The sequence below is a fragment of the Neophocaena asiaeorientalis genome, unplaced genomic scaffold (assembly GCF_003031525.2).
Source record: "Neophocaena asiaeorientalis asiaeorientalis breed wild unplaced genomic scaffold, Neophocaena_asiaeorientalis_V1.1 scaffold37, whole genome shotgun sequence".
Taxonomy (NCBI): domain Eukaryota; kingdom Metazoa; phylum Chordata; class Mammalia; order Artiodactyla; family Phocoenidae; genus Neophocaena; species Neophocaena asiaeorientalis.
The window spans coordinates 1,684,343-1,709,318 of record NW_020174269.1 but is presented as its reverse complement, the minus strand read 5'-3'; the positions used below and the strand labels follow the sequence as shown (position 1 = coordinate 1,709,318).

General features: G+C 42.2%; 1 protein-coding gene across 2 annotated transcripts in view; it reads left to right on the top strand.

The window, feature by feature from the left end:
• The window catches only part of SERINC5 (serine incorporator 5), an 85,954-nt gene that overhangs the window by 46,973 nt on the left and 14,005 nt on the right, over nt 1-24,976 (top strand). Inside the window, exons 1-7 of one of the 2 annotated variants that reach the window (XM_024755671.1) lie at nt 591-722; nt 9,705-9,883; nt 10,352-10,434; nt 11,811-11,904; nt 17,495-17,706; nt 19,233-19,328; nt 21,845-21,971. In XM_024755671.1, the coding sequence (XP_024611439.1) occupies nt 711-722; nt 9,705-9,883; nt 10,352-10,434; nt 11,811-11,904; nt 17,495-17,706; nt 19,233-19,328; nt 21,845-21,971 (803 nt within the window). In that variant the 5' untranslated portion in view covers nt 591-710. Of the gene's footprint in view, nt 1-590; nt 723-9,704; nt 9,884-10,351; nt 10,435-11,810; nt 11,905-17,494; nt 17,707-19,232; nt 19,329-21,844; nt 21,972-24,976 lie in introns of those variants that run through there. The other variant, XM_024755670.1, reaches the window with a different exon arrangement.

Sequence of the window (24,976 nt, the reverse complement as noted above, 5' to 3'; positions counted from 1 at the left end):
GGTGGCGCAGTGGTTGAGAGTCCACCTGCTGATGCAGGGGACACGGGTTTGTGCCCCGGCCCGGGAAGATCCCACATGCTGCGGAGCGGCTGGGCTCCTGAGCCATGGCCGCTGAGCCTTCTGAATTCCGTTAGCAACTGTTGGAGACGGTGGTGTCAGCTGTCCCTTCTGTTGACCTTTGGGGTGACGTTAGGACTCAGGAGTGCTTTTTCTCCGTCCTCATGAGAGACTGGGAGCCGTCCTCTTAGGAGACTGGGAGCCGAGGTGAGGTAGGTTTGTAAAAGGGACTGGAGTGTGTTGCCCTCTAAAGCAGGGTTGAGCTTAATCACAAGGGGGGTTGGGTATTTGGAGGGTGTGGTTTTTAAATGTCAGTGAAGCTGTTTATACAGTCTTAAAAGTAAGTCTAAAATTATCTCTCTACATGCCGGCTTTCATCAGTGTGGGTTTTATTTTTGGTTCTACACGCCATGTTTGTATAACAGATGTGAGGTTTTTTTTCCTACTATGCGGGCTTCTGACCCACAGAAGAAAAAAGCATTGAACTCGCAGGCATGCCCTCCACCACCTCCTCCACAAAGCTTTTTTTTTTTGCAGGCAGATAAATTAAAATCCTTAAGCTGCAGCTCTGAAAATGACATACGGGAGATGTACGATTTAATTCTCTCAAAGCCCAAGTTCCGCCCGTCGCGTCTCCGCTGTTCCTTTGACTTATGATCCATAGAGTAAGTCATCACCAGTTGTCATTTGCCTTTGAGATGCTAATTCATGCTTCAGCAGCAGCTCAGCGCAGCTCCTCAGCTCTGCTTCCTAGTCCTGGGCCGGGGGAGCTTTTCCTGTAAAGAGCCAGCTAGTAAACATTTCAGCTGTGAGGGCCTTGCGGTCTTTAGCAACTACTCAATCTGCAGCCAAAACAAAATGCCAGCAAATGAGTGTGGCTCTGTTCTGCATTTACATGAACAGGAGCTAGCTGGATTTGACCCACACTCTGTCCTTTGCTTCGCTGGCCTGTGGTAGACCTCAGTGGCCCTGTGCCTGTCATATGCAGTTATTCTCCCCTTCTCCCTGAAGGGGAAACTTGAATGGCCTCAACTTTGTGCTGAGGGTACCGGAGCTCCTGATGAAGTTGCAAATACTGGGCTGTGTGAGCTCGTATGTACTGGGTTGACTAGGCAAGAACAATGTAGGGGTAAATTCAGTGTGACACGTTCAACAGTATGATGTCTTACTCTTCCTGGCCTTTTGAAATACGTGGTAAATCATTCACAGGTTAAAAAATAATAATAATCAGCCCCTCTTTTTAGGTAGCCAAGCCAATCATTTTGGTGACTGGGAAGAAGTGGGGATGGAGAAAATGTGTGGGTACCCCAGTTCTTTGCTCCTGGGGGCCCCCAATTCCTGGTCCAGTGTAAAATGGGAAGGATGCTGGGCCAGAAACTGAAATGTCCCCCTGCCTGGGGAGCAAGTGACTAGGGACTCTCAGAACCTTGAGGGTATAGGTTTGGTAGGATTCAGTCTTTTGGAGCATATTAGGTTCTTGTGTCCCACCTAAGGCAAAATCACGGATAGTTGAAATTAAACCATGAAAATGCCTGAAATATCCATAAAGCAGAGCACACGTGGCTTTGTGTGTACAGCATTTCACTAGAAAGGGAGCTTCTTGTTAGCATGGCTCTTTTAACCTGTTTTATTCTCTGCTTGAATCTCCGTATCCTAGAACAGTACCTGTGCACAGTAGATATGAATGAGTCAGGGAATGAGCAAACCCTGTGCTGTGACGCTTAGGTATAGTTATGTAATATATCATGTGGGACGAAGAATACACACGTAAACTCTAATTTCACTGGGCTTTTAATAATTATTTACAGAAAACAGCCATGAGCGTAGCTGGATTTGCATATGATATGTCACCACTCTATTCCAGGTTCACAAGTTCAAGAGGAAGTTAGCTGATTTGGTGCTCACTTAGGCCATAAGCACATCTTCCCACTGATGAGTGGTCTGACTAGAAAGCTCTGCCTGTTTAGACATTTAGTGCTCTTAATAGAAACTTCAGCATCTCTGTGTTCAAGAGACAACTGTCAGTGGGCCTTGTTTCTCTCAGGGGGGCACAGAGTTCTCTATCACAGCCTGCATTCTGTGGGAGGGAGTGTGGGCCAATAACCGTATTTGCCATCTAAAACAAAGTCCAGGCCTCCATAGCTGCAGTTTTGTCTCTGAGGTTAGGTGTGGATTTGTTTTCTGGACTCAGAGGGCCCCCTGTTTCCACCCCTTTTCTCTTGATTATGGGGGGCAGTGCTTACTGAGGTGCTGACCCTAGGGGGGAGCAGCAGAGACTTTCCTGGCTCCGAGATGGGTGTGTAGGGGGCTCTGTGGGCATCTCTGTGTCTCTCTCCTGCTCTCCCTGTTCCCCCCAAACCTAGGGTTTTCAGAAACCCTCCCTGGGGAGAGTTTGGCAGTGTCGGTTAAAATTTAACCAATTTTATGACTCAGTATTCATCTTGTGGATGTCAGTCCTCCTAAATGCTCTACATGTGCAGAGAGAGACATGCACAATATGGGAACTAACCATTGTACATCGTTTATAAGAGTGAAAACTCAGAAACAATGTAAATGTCTGCCACTAGCATCACAGAAACTAAATTATGATTGGTCTGGGTTGTGGATTTCTGTATAGTAGTTAAAAAGGATGCAAATAGATTTATGTGTTGAACGTGCAACAATCTGTGAGACGTAATGAGAGGGGAATAACACAGCAAAGGGCCTAAAAGGATACACATGAAAGTGTGACAATGGTTCCCTCTGAGAAGCAGTCAGGTTAGGGTTGGAGTAATGATGGGCAAGGAGATTCAGTTATCTGTATCTGTTATAATTTACATTTTCTTTGGCAATGAGAATATAATTATGTATTGCTTGTATAATTGTAAATAAATATATTTTAGAATGATGCTTGGACTCTTATGTTTGCAGTTAGATTTCTTGAAAGCAGGGGTGAAAGGACTGCTGGGTTCAGTTCCTGCCCGCTACCCAGCCCTCCTGACTGTCTCCTCTGCTCAGCCTTCAGCCATCAGTCTGGCTTCTGCCCCCATCTGCTCGAGAGAATATTCTGATCACTGCCCCAGATGACTCTGTTGGCAAATCCAATCTGTGTCGTCATCGCATTGGTGGTATTTGACACACTCTGCTTCTTGAAAGCCTCCCTCAACTTCTCTCTGGTTCTGTACCTTTTCAGTTTCTTCCTTGGTTTTTTTCCCCTTCGTCCCAGTAGTCCCCAAATGTTTGTATTCCCCAGCATTCTGGGCTGTTCCCACCTGTCTCCCTCCCCCTCCTCTACCCACATTCCTCTCCAGGTGAGTTTATTTACTCCACTGAGTGCCTCCTTTGCCATCTCTGCTGGTCACTACCAAGTCCTTCTCTCTAGTCCTGCTATCTTTCTGGAGCACTGCATCCTTGCTTAGCCATCTGCCCACATTTCCCCCGGATACTGGCCGCCTGTCGTTAAGTGAATGACTGCCCCTCCATCCTGAAACCGCTCTTCTGTGATTCCTATCCACTGCTGGGCCGCCATCCAACCAACTGCCAAGCTAGGAACTGGGAATCTTAGTTCTGGGTTCCTCTGCCTTTCTTCCTAGGCCCCATCAAATCAGCACACGGGACCTGTCTATTCCACGGGACCTGTCTATTCCACGGCCCCAATCCCCACTGCCATTGCCTAATTGAAGATTTATATGAGTTTTCGCTGGGATTAACTCTTATCTCTCCTTCAAGATTAATAACTGGCGTGATTCTTGTTAGTACATTCTGCCTTCATGTTACCTTAATTCCCTGAGCAGATCGACGTTAGCTGTCGCCTGCTTCCCTCCTGAGGAAGAGCCCTTCGTGCCATCATTATTAGTCAGTTCTCTGCAAGTTGTCTTGTTTGGGTTGAAAGCTTATTATTTAAAGTTTGGTTGGAGTTGTTTTCTAACTGTCTAATCATATTTGGGGTGGTTTGATCCTGACGAAATGCTCATGGTGGAGGAGAAGCTGTGAGCACCAGTGCTGTCTCTGTCTTGCATGCTTCCGAGATTCTGGGGAGTTACTATTTGGGGATGTTAAGTTCCTGATGGCAGAGGTGGCAGGGTCAAATAAAACCAGGCTCGGTGAAATTTTAGTTCCCCTTATGGCTTTTAATAATGGCACAATGTAGACTTTTCTTGTAAAAATGTCTAGAAACCCGAACAAAAGAGATGTGAGATTGTTACTGTTTTTAAAAATAGCACCCCCCCCCAAAAAAAAAGGGCCTCAAAGGTAATAATTTACAGAGAAATGAGCCTTGGTTGCTAGAGGCCGCTGAGGGGAGGATGGAAGTGGATCTTAATGTTCCCTGTTTCACAGCTCCTGTCCGTGGGTGGGTAACAGACAGGCATCACTCTCATGGACACTGGAGTTTTTCCACAGACAAAAAGAAATTGTCTTAGAAAGTTTGAAAATAAGTGGAATATCAAAAAGGGGAGAGGGTCTCGATTCTGAAATTCATTTCAAGTAAGAGATACTAAACAGAACCTACAGACATGGTTCTTCTAGGTTCTATGGTATCACTCCTGCTCAGCTGCCCAAAGCTTTCTCTGCAGCTTGGTTTCATTCAATGCCCTAAAAATTTGATGTAATGAACTGTAAGACTCATTCGCTTTGCTAATATGCCATTTTCTCATCTCTCCCAAATAATATTTCAATATTATAGGAACACGCCGCTCCTTTTCCTCTTCGTTTCTGTAAGAAACACTCCCAAATTCTATACTTTATTTCTAAGTTTGCAGCATGTGGGCCCCTGGCCAACTAGACCTGTAAGCCTTTCTATAGCTCTTCCATTGTTTGTTTATATTTATCTACCTGAGATTGAAATTGTTTTGGAGGCATAGCTAGCCTCTCTTCTATATAGATGAGTTACAGGGATTTTCTAGCTTCCATCTCTTTGAGCTTAATACTTGTGTTGATGTTTCAAAATGTCTTCCCTGATTTGGGAGTTCAGACGTGTTTTCTTTTGGGCGGCAACTAGGTCTCTGAAAGATAGGTAGTGAGCACTGTTTTTTAGAACTCAGTTCTTATACAGGCATACCTTGTTTTGTTGTCCTTTATTGCACTTCTGCAAATACTGCGTTTTTTACAAATTAAAGGTTTGTGGGAATGCTGCATCTAGAAGTCTATTGGTGCCATTTTCTCAACAGCATTGTTCACTTCATGTCTCTGTCACACTTTGGTAATTCTCGCGATATTTCAAACTTTTTCATTATTACATTTGTTATGTGATCAGTGATCTTTGATGTTACTGCCATGACTCACCAAAGGCTCAGATGATGGTTAGTGTTCTTTTAGCAATAAAATATTCTTTAATTAAGGTCTATACACTGCTTTTTTTTTTTTTTTAAAGAAAAACACATAGTGCCATTGCACACTAAATAGACTGCAGTGTAGTATAAACATAATTTTTATATGCACTGGGAAACCAAAAGATTTGTGTGACTCGCTTTATTGAGACATTTGCTTTATTGCAGTGGTCTGGAACTGAACTCACAATATCTCTCATGTATGCCTATATATATGTGCCAGGGAAGGATTCATCTTATTGAAAGTTACCCGGTACGGTTGTCTTTTGGTATCTGTGGGGGATTGGTTCCAGGATGCTATCGGATACCAAAATCCACCAATGCTCAAGTACCTTACATAAAATGACATGGTATATTACTTAGGCACATCCTCTTATATTCTTTAAATCATCGCTAGATTATTTATAATATCTAATACTATGTAGATAGTTACTGGTACATGACAAATTCAAGTTTCACCTTTTGGAGCTTCCTGAAAAATAAAAAAATTTTTAAAAATATTTTCCATTTGTGGTTAGTTGAATCCACAGATGCAGAACTGGCAGATATGGGGGTCCAACTGTAACTTTCAATATGAATCCTTTGTAAAGTGAATAGAGCATCTACTGAGTTCTAAGATGTTCATGTCCCCCCATGTTTAAATCAGTATGCATCAACCAGTCAGGGGTTCATGTAATGTGCCTAACTCCCTCCCCGAGAAGTTCTTTTTATAAAATAGTACCTTAGAGTTAAGGAAGTTTACTTAATGGCTACTATGGATTAGGAACTGTGATGAGCACTTTTTACAACGATTCACTGATTTAATTCTCAGGGTTGGAAGTCCATGTGAGCTTTTTATTCTTCCTGATAATTTGTGGCTCTGAGTTTTGTTGCTTGAGGCTTGTGGGGAAACCGTTGCCCTTGGGTCTGTACAGAACCAACACAGATGCAGCGTCCTTGGATGTCCAGAACCAGACGTAAGAGGTAACACCCTTAGCAGGCCTGTCCCCTCTACCCCATGGTGTGGAATCTGTGTGTAATGTATGTTTTCTTTTTCTAAAACCGGGATGGAGCTTGGAACAGCAAATATTTAATCAGAGCAGATTCCCCTCGCAAAATCCTGCCAGCTTGTTCAACTCGGAGATTCTTTGCCAAAAAATATTCACCACGTACTGAAGGCTAAATGACTAAGTCACCCACAGAGCATAAAGCAGGTCTTAGTATTTGAGCAGGGGGTTGTTTGCCTACTGATATTTTGGATGAAGTATGCAGTGCCACATACGCACCCTTTGATGAGCCTAAGGGCCTCTGGCAGTAAACAAGGGTTTTAGGGGAGGGGGGATTTGTGGGGGATGGTAGGGTAGGCGTTCAGGCCTGCTGGCAGTAACGTTCTTCTTGAACTGATCTGAGAAGAAGAGAGAAGTGGCTGTGGGGTAGGGAGGTGGAGAAGAGTCTAATCGGGAAAGATGGGCTGGTGTAGACGAAAGGGATGCTGCCACGCACGTGTTACAGTGGAAGTGAGGGCAGCGGTGTGCAGCAGGGATTAGCTTTGCTGATAGAGTGGGACACGGAAGGGAGGGAAAAGAAGAGTTCCATGAATATTACAGAACAGTAAATCCCATATGAACAAAACAGGAGTGAGTGAGGCGGCATGGCGCCTCCTTTTACAGATTTAATGCAGTGTTACCTCCTTATTATCGGTACCATTCATACGGGTGCAGCTTTTGTTTCCTGCTAGAGGCTCTGAAACGTTCACTTGTGTGGCATCCCCCATTACTTCAGTATATGAGGATCTTAACCATGTGAGTTTGCTCACTCACTGTGAAACACTGCTAAAAGTTCAAGGTCCTTCAGAAGGCCCTTCCTGACTTCTCATTACCTGTGTGAGGGCACTTCCTGTATCCTGTATCCTTATCGCTATACTGAAGCAATTTCCAGACCAGCCGTTCTCACTGGGATGCTCCAAGGCGCTTCCAACCCTATATGTTAAAAGCAAACTCCCGATCTGTTCTTTTCAGTTCCACTCTTCGTCCTCTGCCAACCCTACTCCCCCACCACCCCAAACAGCTTTAATAAAGCAGAAGAGAACCCTCCCCCCATCCTTCACTTTTCTCGCCATCCCTACAGTCCTGCTAACTATGACTTCTAGCCACACAATTTCTGTTTTCTCTGCTAGTAGTTTACCTTCTTCGATTGTTATCTGGACTGTTAATCCAGTGGCCCTCTAATTTATCCTCCTGCCTCAAACCTGTCCCTTTCCCATATGTTCTCCACTCTGCAGCCAAAGGCATTCCAGCTTAAATAGTTGTTTCCCTTACAGGGTGGGAGCCAGACTCCTTAGCATGGCATACACCTGGCCCTTCCCACCAAGACCCTTCCTTCTTTTGAGCTTCATCTCTTCCCAAGGAATGCTTTTTTAGCATACATATGTCCCATGCAATATTTAGTCTAAGTATGTCCCAAGTGTTGTTATATTAAAAAATTAGTTATTATTTATCCAAAATTTAAATTTAACTCTTGTGTGGCATCCCCCATTACTTCAGTATATGAGGATCTTAACCATGTGAGTTTGCTCACTCACTGTGAAACACTGCTAAAAGTTCAAGGTCCTATCCTATACAGATAGACATTCTGTATTTCATTAGGCTTAGTATTTTACCTGGCTTGCTCAAAAATATAGTAGTGTCTCTCTTTATGCATTTATTTCTTGCTCTGATCAAAAAGAAATTGGAGTTGCAGGAACTTGCTGACTGCAAAATATTTGGCATTTCTTTATGAAATCTTTTTGTTTTTTTTGGCTGTGCCACGTAGCATGCAGGATCTTAGTTCCTCGACCAGGGATCAGACCCGTGTCCCCTGCAGTGGAAGTGCGGAGCATAACCCCTGGACTGCCAGGGAAGTCGCATGAAATCTTTTGTAGCTATTCATGGAAATGGAGCTATCCTAATAGGGTCTCAGTATTAGTGCTTTTTTGCCTGAGACACTAATTTTGAAAAACATGCTTTGTTTGGAAAAGCATGTTTGAGATTCAGGTATAGTAATGATTGCAGCTCTTTTCTGAGGGAGGGAACCCTCGTGGAGGAAGATGAACTGCAATTAAGTGTAGTCTTCCTTCTGTTTATGGAAATCTTAATAACCTCCACTGTTGTTGTTTCTTTAGGATATTTTCTGGAGAAGAAACTAAATTATCATGCTTCAGTTTTACCTCTAGTTTTATGTCATTTTTTTCCTGGGTTTTTTTTTTTTTTTTGTCTTGTGAGTAAAGGCTGTAATGTGATTTTCAACTTATTTTCTGTTCTAAAGAGTATTCAGCTTTGATGTTGGTAAGAAGCAAGTTTTTTTTTTTAACACTGACTAAATCTTTATTTTCTGACATTAATAGAAACGTGCTGCTTGTTCTCATAATGTAAGATTTTAATTATCCTGATAATGTAAGTGGGTTTTACATTAAAACCTTCTAATTGTACTAGAATAAACCATTATCAACATTTATCAGAAGATTAAGGTCCGTAAATAAAGAGCTCCAGTGGATCAAGAAAAAAAATCCAATTAACTGCCAATTCACAGAGAATAATACAAATGGCCATAAATTTAAGAAAAGATGTGAACCTTACTAGTAATGAGGAAGACGGACATTAAAACAAGATAGTGGTTTTTAACCTTTAAATTTGGTGCTCAGGTTGGGAATGTGAGCAGTCTCAAATATTACTGGTAGGATGTAAAGGCAGCCTTTAAAAGTGTGATTTGACTTTATCTCTTGAAATTTTAAAATGTAGATACTACTTGACCCACTGATTTCATTTCCAGGTCAGGAGCTTATCCTATATAAATAATGGCAAATGTGCAATTATTCTCCATATTTATGCATTTCAAGAAAAATGTACCTGTGGGACTTCCCTGGTGGTCCAGTGGGTAAGTCTCTGAGCTCCCAATGCAGGAGGCCTGGGTTCGATCCCTGGTTGGGGAACTAGATCCCACAGGCCGCAACTAAGACATCTGCAGGCCGCAGCGATAGATTCCGCATGCAGCGACTAAGACCGGCGCAGCAAAAATGAATGAATGAATGAATAAAGAAAAATATACCTGTGTATTATAAATATCATTTTTTAAAACTCTGATGCTGGATTTCAGAATTCATTAGGAGTAGGTGGAGGTGGAGTGATATGTTATGAGCACTATATTTTTAAGAAAGATTCAGAGAAAGAAAGAGGTCTTTGGAAGAGAGACTTTCTTCTCAGTCTTAATTTCTCTCTGCACATGGTGTATTTCACATTGGATTTTGACTTGTAGGCTGAAAGAACACTCCATTGGCAGCCCTTCTTTTCCTAGTTTTAACAAATTACTTTTTCTCTTTTTCTTCAGATCCCTTTTTTCGAAGATATGTGTAAAGGCATTAAAGCTGGCGACACCTGTGAGAAGCTGGTGGGGTATTCTGCGGTATATAGAGTCTGTTTTGGAATGGCCTGTTTCTTCTTTATATTCTGCCTCCTGACCTTGAAAATCAACAACAGTAAAAGTTGTAGAGCCTATATTCACAATGGGTGAGTCTTTGTGGGGATCCTTTCACCCTTCCTTATATTCAGAGCAACATTCCAGGACCTCTTCCACTCTTCAGACCCTCTGACTGCTTTCCTCTAGTTGAAATTGTTGACACTGATTTTAGAGAAGGTGGAACTTATACTTACCACACAGTGGCCTAAGAACTGGAATCCTATTTGTAACACCTGGTACCATAATGAGAAATGCATTGGAGATAAGAGTTTATTTCTTGTACCAAGAGCTTCCCCCAGGTCACTTCCACCCCTGCAACAAAATGGTCTTGCATAATCAGAGGCCACACCGAAGTCTGTCTAATTATGGGAAAAGGCAGTCTCCAGTCACTTAATTACTTCCCCTCCATTTGGAGAGAACAGAATCGTGAATTGACACGCTTACCTCTAAGAGGTCTTTTGTCCTTCCTTGAATATCATTTAAATACATTTCCTTTTTTTTTTTTTCTTCCCCTCCAGCTTTTGGTTCTTTAAACTTCTGCTGTTGGGGGCCATGTGCTCAGGAGCCTTCTTCATTCCAGATCAGGAGACCTTTCTAAATGGTACAAATGGGGTATTGGGGTGTATCTATTTATTGTGTTTTTATTCACTTTGTAAAACTGTTCGAAAGCGTAGTCCAGGGTGCCTTTGATATTGTAGGTTACTAACTTTCTTGTACCTTAAAAAAAAAAAAAAAATCCTACTCCTCCCTGGGAGGGGTGAGAGGACCTTTAGTTACTCTACCGGTTGAAGAATTGAAATTAAGGTTATTAGCCTGAAGGGAAAATGAAGCACTTAAAACTTGATTGAAAACTAGTTTAGCATGTCAGCGTGACCCAGGGAGACCTTGTTCTTTCTGAGCACTGCACACAAACCCAAGGCTTCTTAGCAGCTTTAAATCTGCTGTAGCTATAATGGGGTAAGAAAGGCATCCTCCAGACCACTTCTAAACTTGCCTTATGTGAAACTGTACAACACTGAGTTATATTCCTTATCGATAGAACCTACCAAAGTTATTTAATATAATGCATTCAATCATAGCTGAAACAAGGGTCCCTTCTTCATATGAGGTAGGGAGGAGAAAAAAAAGCCTGAGTTTTAGAGGTTCAGAACACTGTTCAGACCCAAATGGATTCACTTTCCTTATTAAGATAGTAAAAATACTCACATTGTGAATAAGGAACAGCCATAGTCCCTCAAATAGCCACATATCAGGCTCCAGCTAGTTTCTTAGGGTCATACCGGTTTTATGTACTCCTTCAGGAAGTTGTATCCAAGTTGTCTTTTTACCTAAAATACTGGTAACTAGTTTTCTATTCTCCACAGAGGTCCTTGTATATATTAGAATAATATACTTAGAATGGGACAGGACCTAGCTGTCCATCCTCTAGCACAGCTCAGTTGTATTATAGACAACCCAGAGATGTGATGCGCTTATCCAAGGTTTGGGCTTCTCTGTGGCCAAGCCAGAAGTAGAACCTGAGTCCGTGGCCCCCCACGTGAACCTCATTTCCTCACTGGACATTGGTGGGTCTCCGGTAAAATTTGAATCCTTGGTTTTTCTGGCATCGTGTGATTTTACTTTTAAATTGAGGGTCATTGTTGATTTTATGAATTACTGCATCTGTTAGGATATCTGGCATTTATTTATAGCATGGAGGTGAAGCTTGGATGCTGTGGTGCCAGATTGCCTGAGTTCACATCCCAGCCCCACCCTTTACTGGCTATGGGACCTTGTCAACTTACGTGTAGACTCTCAGTTTTTCTCATCTGTATAGTGGGGGTAATAGTAGTACCCACCTTGTAGGGTTGTGTGGGAATTAAATGTGTTACTGGTACAGGGAGCCTGCAGTAAAAATTAACTGTAGTCATTACTCTCTTTTGAGTTAAAGACTCGGGACAGTCACCTCATCTCCTTTCGGACGGTCTTCTTTTGCAGCCTGGCGCTATGTGGGAGCCATCGGAGGCTTCCTGTTCATAGGCATCCAGCTCCTCTTACTTGTGGAGTTTGCACATAAATGGAACAAGAACTGGTATGTGCCTTTATGGAGAGCTTCCACGTGAACTCACTCTCTGACTCAGAAAGTGCCCATTGTTGAAATGAGCTCTTTCTTCCCCGAGTTGTATTGCCAGGAATTAGCAGCCTGCTTACACCAAAAACAATTTTTGCTTGTTCTCTCCCTTCCCTCCTGCTATTTGGACCTCTTCATTTACTCCTCTCCCATACTGTTTTTCTCGCCTTTCTACTTTTCCTTTTTCGACTTCATTTCTTTTCACTCTTTGGCTCTCTTTTCCCTGCATCCTCTCATTTGGGCTCTAAGACTTAGCCACACTCAACCCCACTGCTGGCACCTCGCAGCCCCTGCTCCGTGCTTGCGTTAGTGGCTGAAAATTTGGGTAGGCTATATCTTAGGCTCCCATCCTTAGGAGATTAAAAAGAAAAAAGTACTTTGGAGCTGGAGGTTCAATGTTCTGCAAAGAATATTCAATGAAATAGTGATTTTCTTTTTAAAAAAATTTTTGTTCCTTCTCAACTGCCTAGGAGGGGAAGGACCCCTTCATTAGGAAGATCTGTTGTTCTACCTTAGAAAGCCTCCCCGACTTTAAAAAAAATACAGACCCTTTTTAAGTGCCTTGAAAATAGAATTCACATCCTAGAATACATGGGGAATGCCAAACTATTAATGGCTCGTTTTATTTCTTGCTGAGCCACATTGAGGAAGTGACAGCTAGACCGGGGTCCAGCTCCTTCGGTGCTAAGGTTGACTCTCTTTGTGACTCTGGGCAAAGCACTGAAGTGCTCTGTCTTACTTTACTTATAAAATATGAATGAAAATAACTGCCTGCTATATCCAGTAAGGCTTTTGTAATTTTGTAGATTTTGTAGGCATCATGTTATTTTGTACTGTTTGGGCGGGTATCTGAAAGTTCTATATGAATGTGAATTTTATTTTTTATTTTGGACAAAACAAAATATACTGTCCAAATTCTCTCAAAACACTTTTCATCGTGATTATATTCCTCAGCTTGGTAGTAGTAGTAGTTGTTTTGTTTTGGTCTTGTTTTTTTGAAAATCGAATCATGAGATGCCTGAGTGAAAAGATAGGTTAAACATTTTATTATTTGGTAAATATTGGAGTAAGCACCCAAATACCAATTTAAAAATGTTTGCAGCACATTGAATAGTCATACAGGTAGCACTACAGGCGTGTTTTGGTATTTTTTCAAATCTTTATTTTGGGGGGGGGGGGGGGGGGCGGGTGCCGCGCTGCGCGGCATGTGGGAATCTTAGCTCCCTGACCTGGGATTGAGCCCGTGCCCCCTGCATTGGAAGTGCAGAGTCGTAACCACTGGACTGCCGTGGAACTCCCCTCAAATTTTAATCTCTATGATAATACAGATTTCTAGGTCTGAGTACATATATAAGTTTATTATTGCATGCTGTCCTGCATTTTGAGTCATCCCTGAAACCTAGTATGTTTGGGGCTTCTACTAGATCTTGTTTCGAGGCAGCAAAGTTTTCCTAAAGATAAGTCAAATGGTTGACTATAGTTTTATGTGACCCTGTTCTCAGTTATGCAGAAGAAATATGCACAGTAAGTTGGAAATGCATTTTAATTGATTAAATACCATTCTTTCCATTGATGATGATTCTTTTTTTGGGGGGGGCGGGGGGCGCTATACCATGTGGCTTGTGGAATTTTAGTTCCCAGACCAGGGATCAAACCTGGGCCCTTGGCAGTAAAAACATGGAATCCTAACCACTGGACTACCAGGGAATTCCCTGGTGATTCTTACGTACTTTCATTCTGAATTTTTTATTTGACAAAAGGAATGTATCACACTTTTCTAAAATTTTTACAAATAAACTTCGAGTAAGGAACTTATGATAAAATATTAATATCTTTGATACTGAGTGCCTGACTTGCCCATTAAATAGTATGCTTCCTTGAGAATACTTGTGCTTTTTTACTCTGACTTTAATGTTTTGATTGATTCTGAAGCCATTTTCTGGGACTAATTATCGATGCCAAGTTTTAATGGGCATTTTGGAAGAGTTTGATTGCTTTAAAAACTTTCCAGAAACCACCCAATAGGAATGGCTTAAGAGCTTTGCAACGATTGATGTTGCTGTTGTCCCGGCTTTGAGGCCAGTGTCCCAATAAAATCTCTTTTGTCCACATACTCACAGCTGGTTGGTCTGCCTAAAATTAGGATTAAGCTAGGAAATGTACAAGTATTGTTATTTTTATGTAAATTCATCTAATTTAGTTTAAGAGTTTGTCCGAGCAAAAATTGATTCAAATTGGGCACCCTCCAATCTGGCAGATAGAAAGGAGCTCCGAGGAGCTGTACAAAATAAAAGACGTTTATAGGCAGCAGAGAGCAGGGACAAGGAAGTTATATTAGGCAAAAAAGCAGGTTGGTTATTGTGAGGTAACTTCCCTTCAGGGGATGGCAGGCATCTACCAGTTAGGTGACATAACTAGTGCTAATCAGGGGATTCCTGATTGACTGGTTTAAGATTCTGTTTCTGGGAGAGCTGAAACTCTTAAGTTGTGTTGGTTTGGTGATGTGGGGCTTAGCATAAGCGACTCCTTTCTAAGCCTGTTGTCTTGTTTTTGACACTTTCTAGGTCAATTTTTATAATTTGAAGCATCAGTTCTATATAAAAACTGAAATAACAAAAAGTAAACAGTATATTTAGGTGTTTCTTTTTTGGAGGGAGTTGCATTTTTTTTAATTAATTAGTTAATTTTTATTTTTTTTGGCTGCATTGGGTCTTTAGTTGCGGTGAGCGGGGGCTACTCTTCGTTGTGGTGCACGGGCTTCTCATTGCGGTGGCTTCTCTTGTTGTGGAGCACGGGCTCTGGGCACACAGGCTTAGCAGTTGTGGCTCATGGACTCTACAGCATAAGCTCAGTAGTTGTGGTGCACGGGCTTAGTTGCTCCGCGGCATGTGGAATCTTCCCGGACCAGGGCTTGAACCCACGTACCCTGCATTGGCAGGCAGATTCTTAACTACTGCGCCACCAGGGAAGCCCTATTTAGGTGTTTCTAATAAAGACCCATTTTCTAGATTTTATTTATTTATTTATTACATTTTATGGATTTTAAATTAATGTTGTTGGGTTTTGTTTACTCCTAACCCTCACCCGAAGCCTGAGCCCAGACATCTTTCCTAACCTGATAACCTGCTTGCTTCTGTGTCCATACACTCCTCCCCACTGCCCGGTCTTTTTCTAATCTCCATCCAAGTGCTTCTTATTGAGCACTGATTCAAATTTTTTGGAGTATTAACTGTGTGCCGGGCACCAAGAGTATAAAGATAATAAGTCACAGCACTTATTTGGGGTGTCTATAGAAGATGTCATTGGGAGGACCAACTGAGTCTGGAGCAGCAGGAATCACAGCCACTCTGCCACCATTGCTGCATCCAGTTATCCTCTGACAGTTGGCAGTCCTTGCACCAATATTCATTAAGCACCTATTATTTGCCGGGCACTCGACAGTAGGAGAGCAGCAGTGAATGCAACCGTGTCCTGCTCTGTGGAGCTTACATTCTCCTGGGGAGAGGGGGGAAAGATAATCAACTTATAATCAAGCAAATACGTACTAGGTTCAATGGTGAAAAGTGCTCTGGAGAAAAAGAAAGGGTGTGGGAGTTGGGGTGAGCAGAGCAGGGAAAGGCTTTCATGACGAGGTGTGAGGGAGACGAAGGAAGTTGGGGAGAGCCTAAGGCAGGATCGTGCTGGCTTCTTTAAGGGGCACAGGGACATCCACTGTGGCTGGACCCCAGTGGTGAGGGAAGGGTGCAAGCCACATGGTAGCAGCAGTCAGATTCTGATGTAGTCTGAAGTTGGAAGCAGTGGAATTTGCTGCTGGGGATGGCATGGTGGTGGGGAGAGGAGAGGAGCAGGGAGAGAAAAAGACAGCAGTCAAGAGCAACTGCAATTCTTTAATCTCCCCCCACCCCCACCCCTAATGGGAAGAATGGAATTGCCATGTTCTGAGGTTGGGAAGATCACAGAAGAGCACGTTTGGGGATGGAGGTTTGAATATTGGGAAGTTAATCTGGACCTGCCAAGTTTGACATGCAGATTAGACCTCCAAGCAGAGACGTTAACAGTTGGATAATAGGAGCCTGGAGTTGAGGGGAGAGATTAGGGTTGAAGATTTAACCTTGGGAATCTAAGCATAAATTAACTGTTAAGAAAGTCCTTCTTATAGTAATAACATAGCCCAAAAGACTAGTGAGGAAACAGCTGGACCCCACCTACACACTGGTCAGCTGTGTTCACCTTTTTCTACTTAATCCGTTTTCTCTCCCTGTCGTCGATGACCATTTGGCTCCTTCCTTTCTCTAGTTTCATTTTCTCTTCATTTGCTTTGTGTGCCTTCCCCGTTAGAATAACTCTGTGGTCCTCGGAGCACCTGGCTCCGTTTCAGGAATATGATGGTCATTGTCATTTTGGCCTTTCCTCCCTGTTTTCTTTGTCTCCGGGCTGCAGTAACTTCATAATTGAAACATTTTAGCTGGGTTGCTTGAACACTCTCCAGCTTTGTGAAGACAGTAAGTATGTTGCTTTCTCTGTGAAGGTTTGTGAGAGTGTGGTTACAAAGGGCAATTGAATCGTAAGGCAGATGACAGTGATTCAGTCCATCCCCCTGTTGTTCTGTCCTCTTCATCTAGCATCAGTAAGCCCTCTTTTCTTTGTTCTGAATGGTTTCTGTAGATTGTTAAATCACTACTTATTTCTCCCATCCCTTTATTAATGTTTACATAAACCAGAGGGCACATTAACCTCCTCTTTTAGATTCTTTATTGTAAATCCCATTAAAATTTCTACTCTTTTCCCGGCTGATTTTATTCTCCACCCCACCCCACCCCCCCTTTTTTTTTTTGGCCGTGCTGCGAGGCTTGCGGGATCTTAGTTCCCCAACCAGGAATTGAACCTGGGCCCCTGGCAGTGAGAGCACTGAGTCCTAACCACTGGACCACCAGGGAATTCCTGTCTTCACTTTTTCTAATGTCAAACTTCTCCTTAATCATACCTGGCATTGTTTGGGAGAAGCAGTACTGGTACAGATTCTCCTTTTCAGTGCAGAGACGGAAGAGCTGAGGTCAGCCAGTCTTTCTCCGGGTGAAGTTCATTTGCTTCTCTCTCCCTAAAGGGAAGATGAGTGTCAGCAGGAGCTGCAGCACTTGGCTAAGAGACTGGCACCTCCAGGCTCTGTGTTTATGGGGAAAACTCCAACTCCAGCAAAGAGCCACTTTTTAATACTGCCAAAACCTGTCCCGGGGTAATTGACATCCAGAACGAGGAAGCTAGAATAAAGTCTGTGGTGTATTCATTTTAGCTGATGAATACACTTGAGTCAAAGATGGAATTTTATCAGTGTTTAGAAAAAATTCTATCCTTGAGCCAAGAAGTTTTTGCATATTTACCTGTACCTTCTAGCTTCTAGTGGGTAAAATGATAGGCCTTCTGGATAACTCATTACTATGGGCTGGGGCCTGATAGCATTAGTGAATAATGCCTGAGGGATGATAGATGCTGTCGGAGAATCAACTGACCTGTCTTCTCTCCCCTTGCTCTTCTCCACTTCCTGGAGAAACAGGACCGCAGGCACAGCTAGCAACAAGCTGTGGTACGCCTCTCTGTCCCTGGTGACTCTCATCATGTACTCCATCGCCACGGGAGGCTTGATTTTGATGGCAGTGTTTTATACACAGAAAGATGGTTGCCTGGAAAATAAAATTCTTCTGGGGGTAAACGGAGGCCTGTGTCTGCTTATTTCAGTGGTAGCCATCTCACCCTGTGTCCAAAATCGTAAGCACAGTTTTTTTTCCATTCTTCCTTATTCATATTATAAATGTCTTTGAGCAACACCCCTCCCTTTTTGGAAATTATGGTCATTCCTTAATTTACCATGGGTGGGTCAGCAATAGGAAAGGTGGGACCCCAGTGTCCCCTTCATGCCCCACACTGGGGCAAATGTGATAGTCACGCATGCCTTGTGTCCAAGATTTGAGTGTAATGAAGCCAATAAATAAGGAGATAGATGTTGCTATTACATAATGTACTACAAGGAGCCTTTCAATGGAAAACACCTTTAGTGGATACTCAGCTCTTCCCTGTGATCTCTGTGTAAAACTTGAATGAGTGAGAGGGCTACGGAAGGAGCTGGTCTGGGACTCATCTTTCACTTAAGACCCCTGTGGACCACAAATTGAGGACAGCGTGGTCCCAGAGTCAGGAAGCAGGAAATCTGATCCTGGCTCTGCCAGCAGCTAGCTCCGGGAGCTAACCGTTCTCATACCCCAATCCTTCCTCTGCGAAGCCAACAGAAACCTGTGAGCCTGATCTTGCTCATGGTTGTTCCAAAGCTAAAAGGAAGAGATGATGGAAGTTCATTATTGAAATTGAGATGGTTATTACTCCTCCAGTTCCTTTAATTGATCAATTAAGAATTTCCTAAAGCATTAGTATTCAGATTAAAATGTTCTTTGGGTTAAATCCTACTTTTTGAAATAGTTATAATATTTTGAAATATTTGGTTTAATGCCATTAATTGTTAAGGTGAGTCTTATTCCCATGCCAAAGAGCAACATTATAAAAGGGCCTATTTTTTACCTTTATTGGTCATTATAATTTAATAATTATAACTCTGGGAATAAATTTAATCAAATGGAAGACTGGGCGAAACTAAATCCTTTTATGTCTGCAGGTGGTTGAAAATTTCACCAAAAAAAGGATAAATCCCTTTTATCACATCTTGGTTACTCTTCAACCATCCGAACAGTTTAAGTATTGTAACATTGAAGCCCTTTTCCCAGTGAATGCTCAGTCCCATAGCCTTCTTCTTTGGTTTGGACCAGCTCTGGTATTCCCAAAGGATTTTTTGTCCATTGACAGATATGAGCTTTCTCCCCATCTGGAATCCAGGCCCTCCCTATAAAATCCATCATTTACCCCACTAAACTATGTGATCTCACAAATAACAATGGTAAATTTTCTTTGGAGGTTTTGTGATTTAAGAACTAATGTTATGAACCTCACGGAGACCAGGCAATATGTTTCAGTACAGCTGTAGTTATTATCAAAATAGGGTGTTGGGAGAGAACTCGGTAGAACTTGTCATCTCTAAAACAGCAGTTAGGTTCAGTGTATCACTCCCCGCCCCGCCCCCTCCCCAAATGTTTTGGTGTCATCTGAGAAACACATTACGTACCTCTTCTTACGTTGAAGGGTGGGGCTCCAAGTTGGAGGGATATCATTTGGGGGAGACCTGTTTTTTTAAGGCACATATGCTTTCTTATCATTGATTTAAAACACTGTCTCTTCTCATTCTCCAGGACAGCCGCACTCTGGGTTACTGCAGTCGGGTCTCATCAGCTGCTACGTCACGTATCTCACGTTCTCAGCTCTGTCCAGCAAACCTGTAGAAGTAGGTAAGCCAGCTTGTTAGGGAGCCTGTGCTTGCAGGATGAATGTTGTCATTTTTGGAGTGAGCACTATGTCTCTGTGAGCTATCGTTTAAGTATCAGGGATACGACACATCAAAATAGAGAGATGATCTAGACTTCTTCATTAAATGAGGTCCTCAACATGGGATATGAACATGAAACTTCCTTCTCCTGAGTCTTCCTGCTGTTCAGGAAAGACGTGAACTAAGGAGGGCTGTTGAGTTTGCTTTGACGCCTAATCTGCATTTTCCTGCTCAGAAATACTCAAATGTTCAAGAAATAATCAAAAATATTCAAGAAAAAATTTTTTGCTCTATTTTTTTAATTATTATTTTTAGATGGTTATTAATTTTCTTTAGGTGATCATTTCTCTGACTGTAACAGAGAGTAGAAAGAGCATGGGAGTGGATCTGCCACTTAAGTAACTTGTATGAAGTCACTTTTCTCTCCCTAGATATCTCGCCTTTAAAATAAGATTTTTTTTTTTTTTTTTTTTTGGTTGCATCTGGTCTTTGTTGCTGCATGCGGGGCTTTCTCTAGTTGCAGGAGCGGGGGCTGCTCTTTCTTGTGGTGCGTGGGCTTCTCACTGTGGTGGCTTCTCTTGTTGCGGAGCACGGGCTCTAAGCGCGCGGGCTTCAGTAGTTGTGGTGTTCAGGCTCAGTAGTTGTGGCTCGCGGGCTCTAGAGCACAGGCTCAGTAGTTGTGGCGCACGGACTTAGTTGCTCCATGGCATGTGGGATCCTCCCGGACCGGGGCTCGATCCTGTGTCCCCTGCATTAGCAGGTGGATTCTTAACCATTGCGCCACCAGGGAATCCCCTAAAATAAGAATTTTAATTATTATTTTAAGAAGATAATTAAATAAAATTCTTCTTTTATAGGGTGGTTTTTAAGATTTCAATGAGTATGTGTGTGTATGTAAGTATAAGTACAGTTCCTGGCGTGTAGTAGGTGCTATATAAAGGGTGCCTATTATTCTTGTAGAGTGGTTGGAATGAATATTTGAGAACTATAAAAGCACTATTATATTATAAGCTTTCCCAGTAAAGGACCAAATTTTCTTGTGTTGATTTCCAAACTCATTATATTTCATCATCTTTATCACTTTTGTGATCTATAAATGTGTATATAAATGTATACTCATATACATGTGAGTATGTTTGGGTACATTTTATCTTATATACATCAGGTGAAATACATGTACTCTCTTTTCTCTAGAATAGAAAATTGAAGTTGTTTTCCTTTTTTAAATTTAGAAAGCAAATGCAAAGATAATTTGAAACTTTTAACATATACATGTACTACATATGGGTCTTGCCTTTATAGCTATTTATAGTACAATGCAAATATAATTGTACATCTTATATTAAGTATAGTCTATCCTGGATATTTTTTTTTTAAAGCTCTCTTGACTCTAAGTTTATTTAAGTCTACTCTATTTAAGACTTTTATGAGTGTTTTGACTGTTTATGTATTAATCTCTGTTTTTAACTTAACGGGGGTTTTGGTTACAACATTTTTCTTTTTAATGGCAGGTATCACTTAAATACAGAAAAAAACTTTTATTTTTAATTTTGGGTGGTACTACTTAAATAGCAAAGTTCATATTTTGGTCAGTTTTGTAAAGAAAATTTTCATTGGCCTAAGAATAAAGATTCCTTAAACCACAGCACACACAGTTTACAGTTTCAAGTGGGAGCACCAGTAATAATTTTAGTCCAACTTTAAACTCTTAGAATGTGCATGTTTGTGAAATGGTTTCTAGCCTGTTATTTTATGTTTATGTTCCTTATTTTGGGGCAGAGTTGGCAAACAGACCCAGCTTGGGTGTTCAAAATTGAAGACTCTGTGATAGATAAAAAGTAAACGACTAGTGATGGTAATATGATCCAAATCTTTGTTATGTAGCCTCTCACAATTTTTTTTTTTTTTGCCTCTCACAATTTTTTAAAGCTCTAGACCACTTGAGGAGGTTCCCAGGTTACAGCCGTAAGATGTCATGACTGTCCTATTACCAACAGTAAAATGACTTCTCATCTGGGTGGAGGCTGTCGGCCAGATAGCAGTTCCTGCAGGTTCCTGTTTGATGTAATAGTCTTGATACTCCTCCAGGGAGGATAGACATGGAGGATGCTCTCAGTTAGCTGCACTCTACCTGCCAATCAACTGCCCAATCAACTGAAAAATGACCTAAGTTTACTCTTTACTATTGTTTCAATAGTACTGAAAAATAGCACGACTCTTAGAAAGTCCTGGGACTGAAGATCCCTTTAGCACTAAGCTGGAACCCGAGGGTCTTGCTCCGAGAGGCTTCCTAGGTGGCAGAGGGTGCTTCACAGTAGTGACAATCTAGTCTGAGCCGAGTGGGACAGTAGAGGAGAAGCTTCCAGTGCTGAGTCTTCAGTGTTCTGCACTGCATGAATTTTCCCAAAGTGAATGCATCCCTGAGTTACAGCGGGCTTTTCTAATGTGGCTCTGATTCCTTTCCCTTTTCTTCACAAGTTCTAGATCAACATGGGAAGAATGTCACCATCTGCGTGCCTGACTTTGGTCAGGACCTGTACAGAGACAAAAACTTGGTTGCTGGACTGGGTACCACTCTGTTGTGTGCGTGCATCTTGTATTCCTGGTAAGTTTCAGGAGTTACCTAAGGCCATCTTTGCAGACTTTAAAAGTATAAGAGGAGAATTTAAATACGTTTTGGCGGTATGAGGCAGCCAAACAAATACCATCTGAGGAAGAGGGAAAATGTAGACTGAAGTAAAAAGGTGGTATTACAGCATGCAATCTAGGTGTTCGGACTTCATTTGCCTAACTTGTATTTCTATGTGGTAAATAAAATAAATATATATGGTACGTTGCAATGCTTTAACAGACGGTTGAGTACTACTTGCTAAAGCATTTTTGGAGGGTAAGGGAGCACAAAGTGAGGAAGAAGTGGAATGTGCCAGAATGTTTTGGCAACTTTCTACTCCAGCGGAAATATCGTTTGTTCTCTTGTTGATGGAAAGAGTACAAAGTACTCCATGCACAGTCGTTTTGTGCTTGGTCCAGGAAAGACAGGAAACATCCCTTTTCTTTTATGCTAAAACCCACATTGCTATTAAGGAGGCGAAGTCATTCCTCCAAAAGTAAGTGTGATACATAAACAGGCTGTGTTGCAGATGCTTGGGGTGAGGTTTATTCCACCTTCAAAATCTGTAGAAGATACGAGAAGGAGAAAAGTAAAGGGTAGGAATGATAAGTTTCTTACTTCAGGTACATATTTCACTGATGATCAAGCTTCCCTTTGACAGTAACCCTTTCATGTTTAGGTTTTACTTCTGTGTTTTACATTTCGTTTGTTATATTTCTTCTTTATTTTTATTTAAAAAAAAAAATATATATATATGTATATTTATTTATTTATTTATTTATTTTGGTTATGCCGGGTCTTAGTTGCGGCATACGGGATCTTCGTTGCGGCATGTGGGCTCTTAGTTGTGACATGCATGCGGGATCTAGTTCCCCAACCAGGGATCGAACCTGGGCCCCCTGCATTGAGAGCATGGAGTCTTACTCACCGGACCACCAGGGAAGTCCCTCGTTTGTTGTATTTCAGTGTCTAAAAATTTCAGCTAGTCACAGGCACGTGGTAATCTTCCTCTGGCCAAAACTGTACTATCCTGGTGGTGATAGCTTGTATAAATAGAATGTCTCTCAGAGCATGTTGGCTTTTTCTCTTAGAGCTTCTAACACCCCCTAATGCCACAGAGAGGGACCAACAGACATAGACGACAGACGTAGACAAGAGAACTGAGTTTTATAAAGCACGTGTTCACAGTCATGCATCAAGCTTTCAAACGCGTGCAAGCTCTCAGCCTGTCTGTGATGTGGTGACAGCCTTTCCATGATGCAGCAGAAGGGACTGTGGTGACCGGTTTCTGGCCTTGCACCGTTATTAATTCCATACTTGTTCACTGATTCGGGCCCTCATCAATGAATGTTTTCAGGAAAGCCATAAAGGCCACCCACATTTTAATGCTGATTCTCAGCCCTTCCTTTCTTAAGTTTTTCCTTCCTGAGTCTGTTATTGTTGGGCTTTGGGGAGAAGTGTCAGCAACATGGCTAATTTTGCAATTTGTCACTCACATTTTTTTCTGTATTGGTAAATCCAGTGAGGAGAAAGTAGGTTACTAAACTATAAGTGTAGAATATTCCATTTTTAAAATAAAATATAGTTGTATTTACACATGTAGAAAAACTCCTGGAAGGAGATAAACCAAGCTTGTAAGAGTGGTGGTATTAGGGATAATGTTTTTTTCTAAAAAAAAAATTTTTTTTTTTTTTTTTTTTTACAATGAGCTAGTGTTTCTTTTGTTTGTGCTATCAGAAAAAAAAAGGCTGTAAAGATATTGGATACAATAAAATCATGTGTTTTTTGAGTTGCAGAATGCCTAATCCTGCATGATAAAAAATATTTGTGCCCTTAGATAAAAATAGGGCATAGATTTGCTATAAGCCCATCAATGGAAAAGATGGCAAAAATGCTATTTAATGTGCTGATGGAACTGCCACCAGTGGTGTTGGTTTGTGGTGTGGAATTTCCACCCTGTTAGATTTTCACTGCCACCCTTGAGTGAGAAATGATGAATAAAACATTGCTCCTTTTGGAATTTAGAGGCACTTTAGTGGAGGTTGGTATGGTCTAATCTGATATTCCCAAAAGATAACAAATTTCAAAGCTGACAGCTGCTACTTAACATCTGTCTAAATGCCAGTAACAAAGTGTCCTCCCCTCGCCTCCTGGTACACGGGCCTCTCACTGGTGTGACCTCTCCCGTTGCGGAGCACAGGCTCTGGACGCGCAGGCTCAGCGACCATGGCTTACGAGCCCAGCCGCTCTGCGGCATGTGGGATCTTCCCGGACCGGGGCGCGAACCCGTGTCCCCTGCATCGGCAGGCGGACTCCCAACCACTGCGCCACCAGGGAAGCCCAACAAACATTTTTGAATGCTGGTAATCAAACTGCAAAACCATAGTGTGCAAAGGAACGAGGAGACAGAAAACAGCAGCCACACCGAGTGGAGATGAGGAGTAGCCAGGCAGCTCCAGGGTATTGGTGTAACACATGGCGTGGACACACTGCCTGGTGATGACAGGTGATTCCTCAGGGGTCAGTGAAGTGCTGCACAGGGTGGGGTGAGGGTGTCTGAGTGACTGATGTTTGCTCTGATTACCCACCACAGCTCCAGGAGGAATGGGCTTTGAGAACTTTATACCAAGCATCTTGGAGCTCAAGGGGTACTGAGTTCAGCCTAGGAGGGCCTTGAACAGGGAGGTGTGAGAGGCAACCCAATTAGGAGTGTTTCAAATCTTGACTTTCCTAGACTCAGAGGATTGAGAGATTGGAAGATACTACAGAAGGAGGCTGCACTGCCTGGGCGAAAACTGTCATTTGAAGATGATTGCAGGAATATCTAGAATTCTCCATAGACTCTGTAGGAAGCCAGAAGATTGGGTGGTGTGTGCGTTGAAGGGAGAAGAAATCACCTGTTTTCAATGGAAGTCCAGGATTGCTTGGGATTGGGGTTAACTTTTTTTGGTAAGATCTTAGAGGCTCACTGTGCTATGTTCTCACCCAACTGGAGTCTC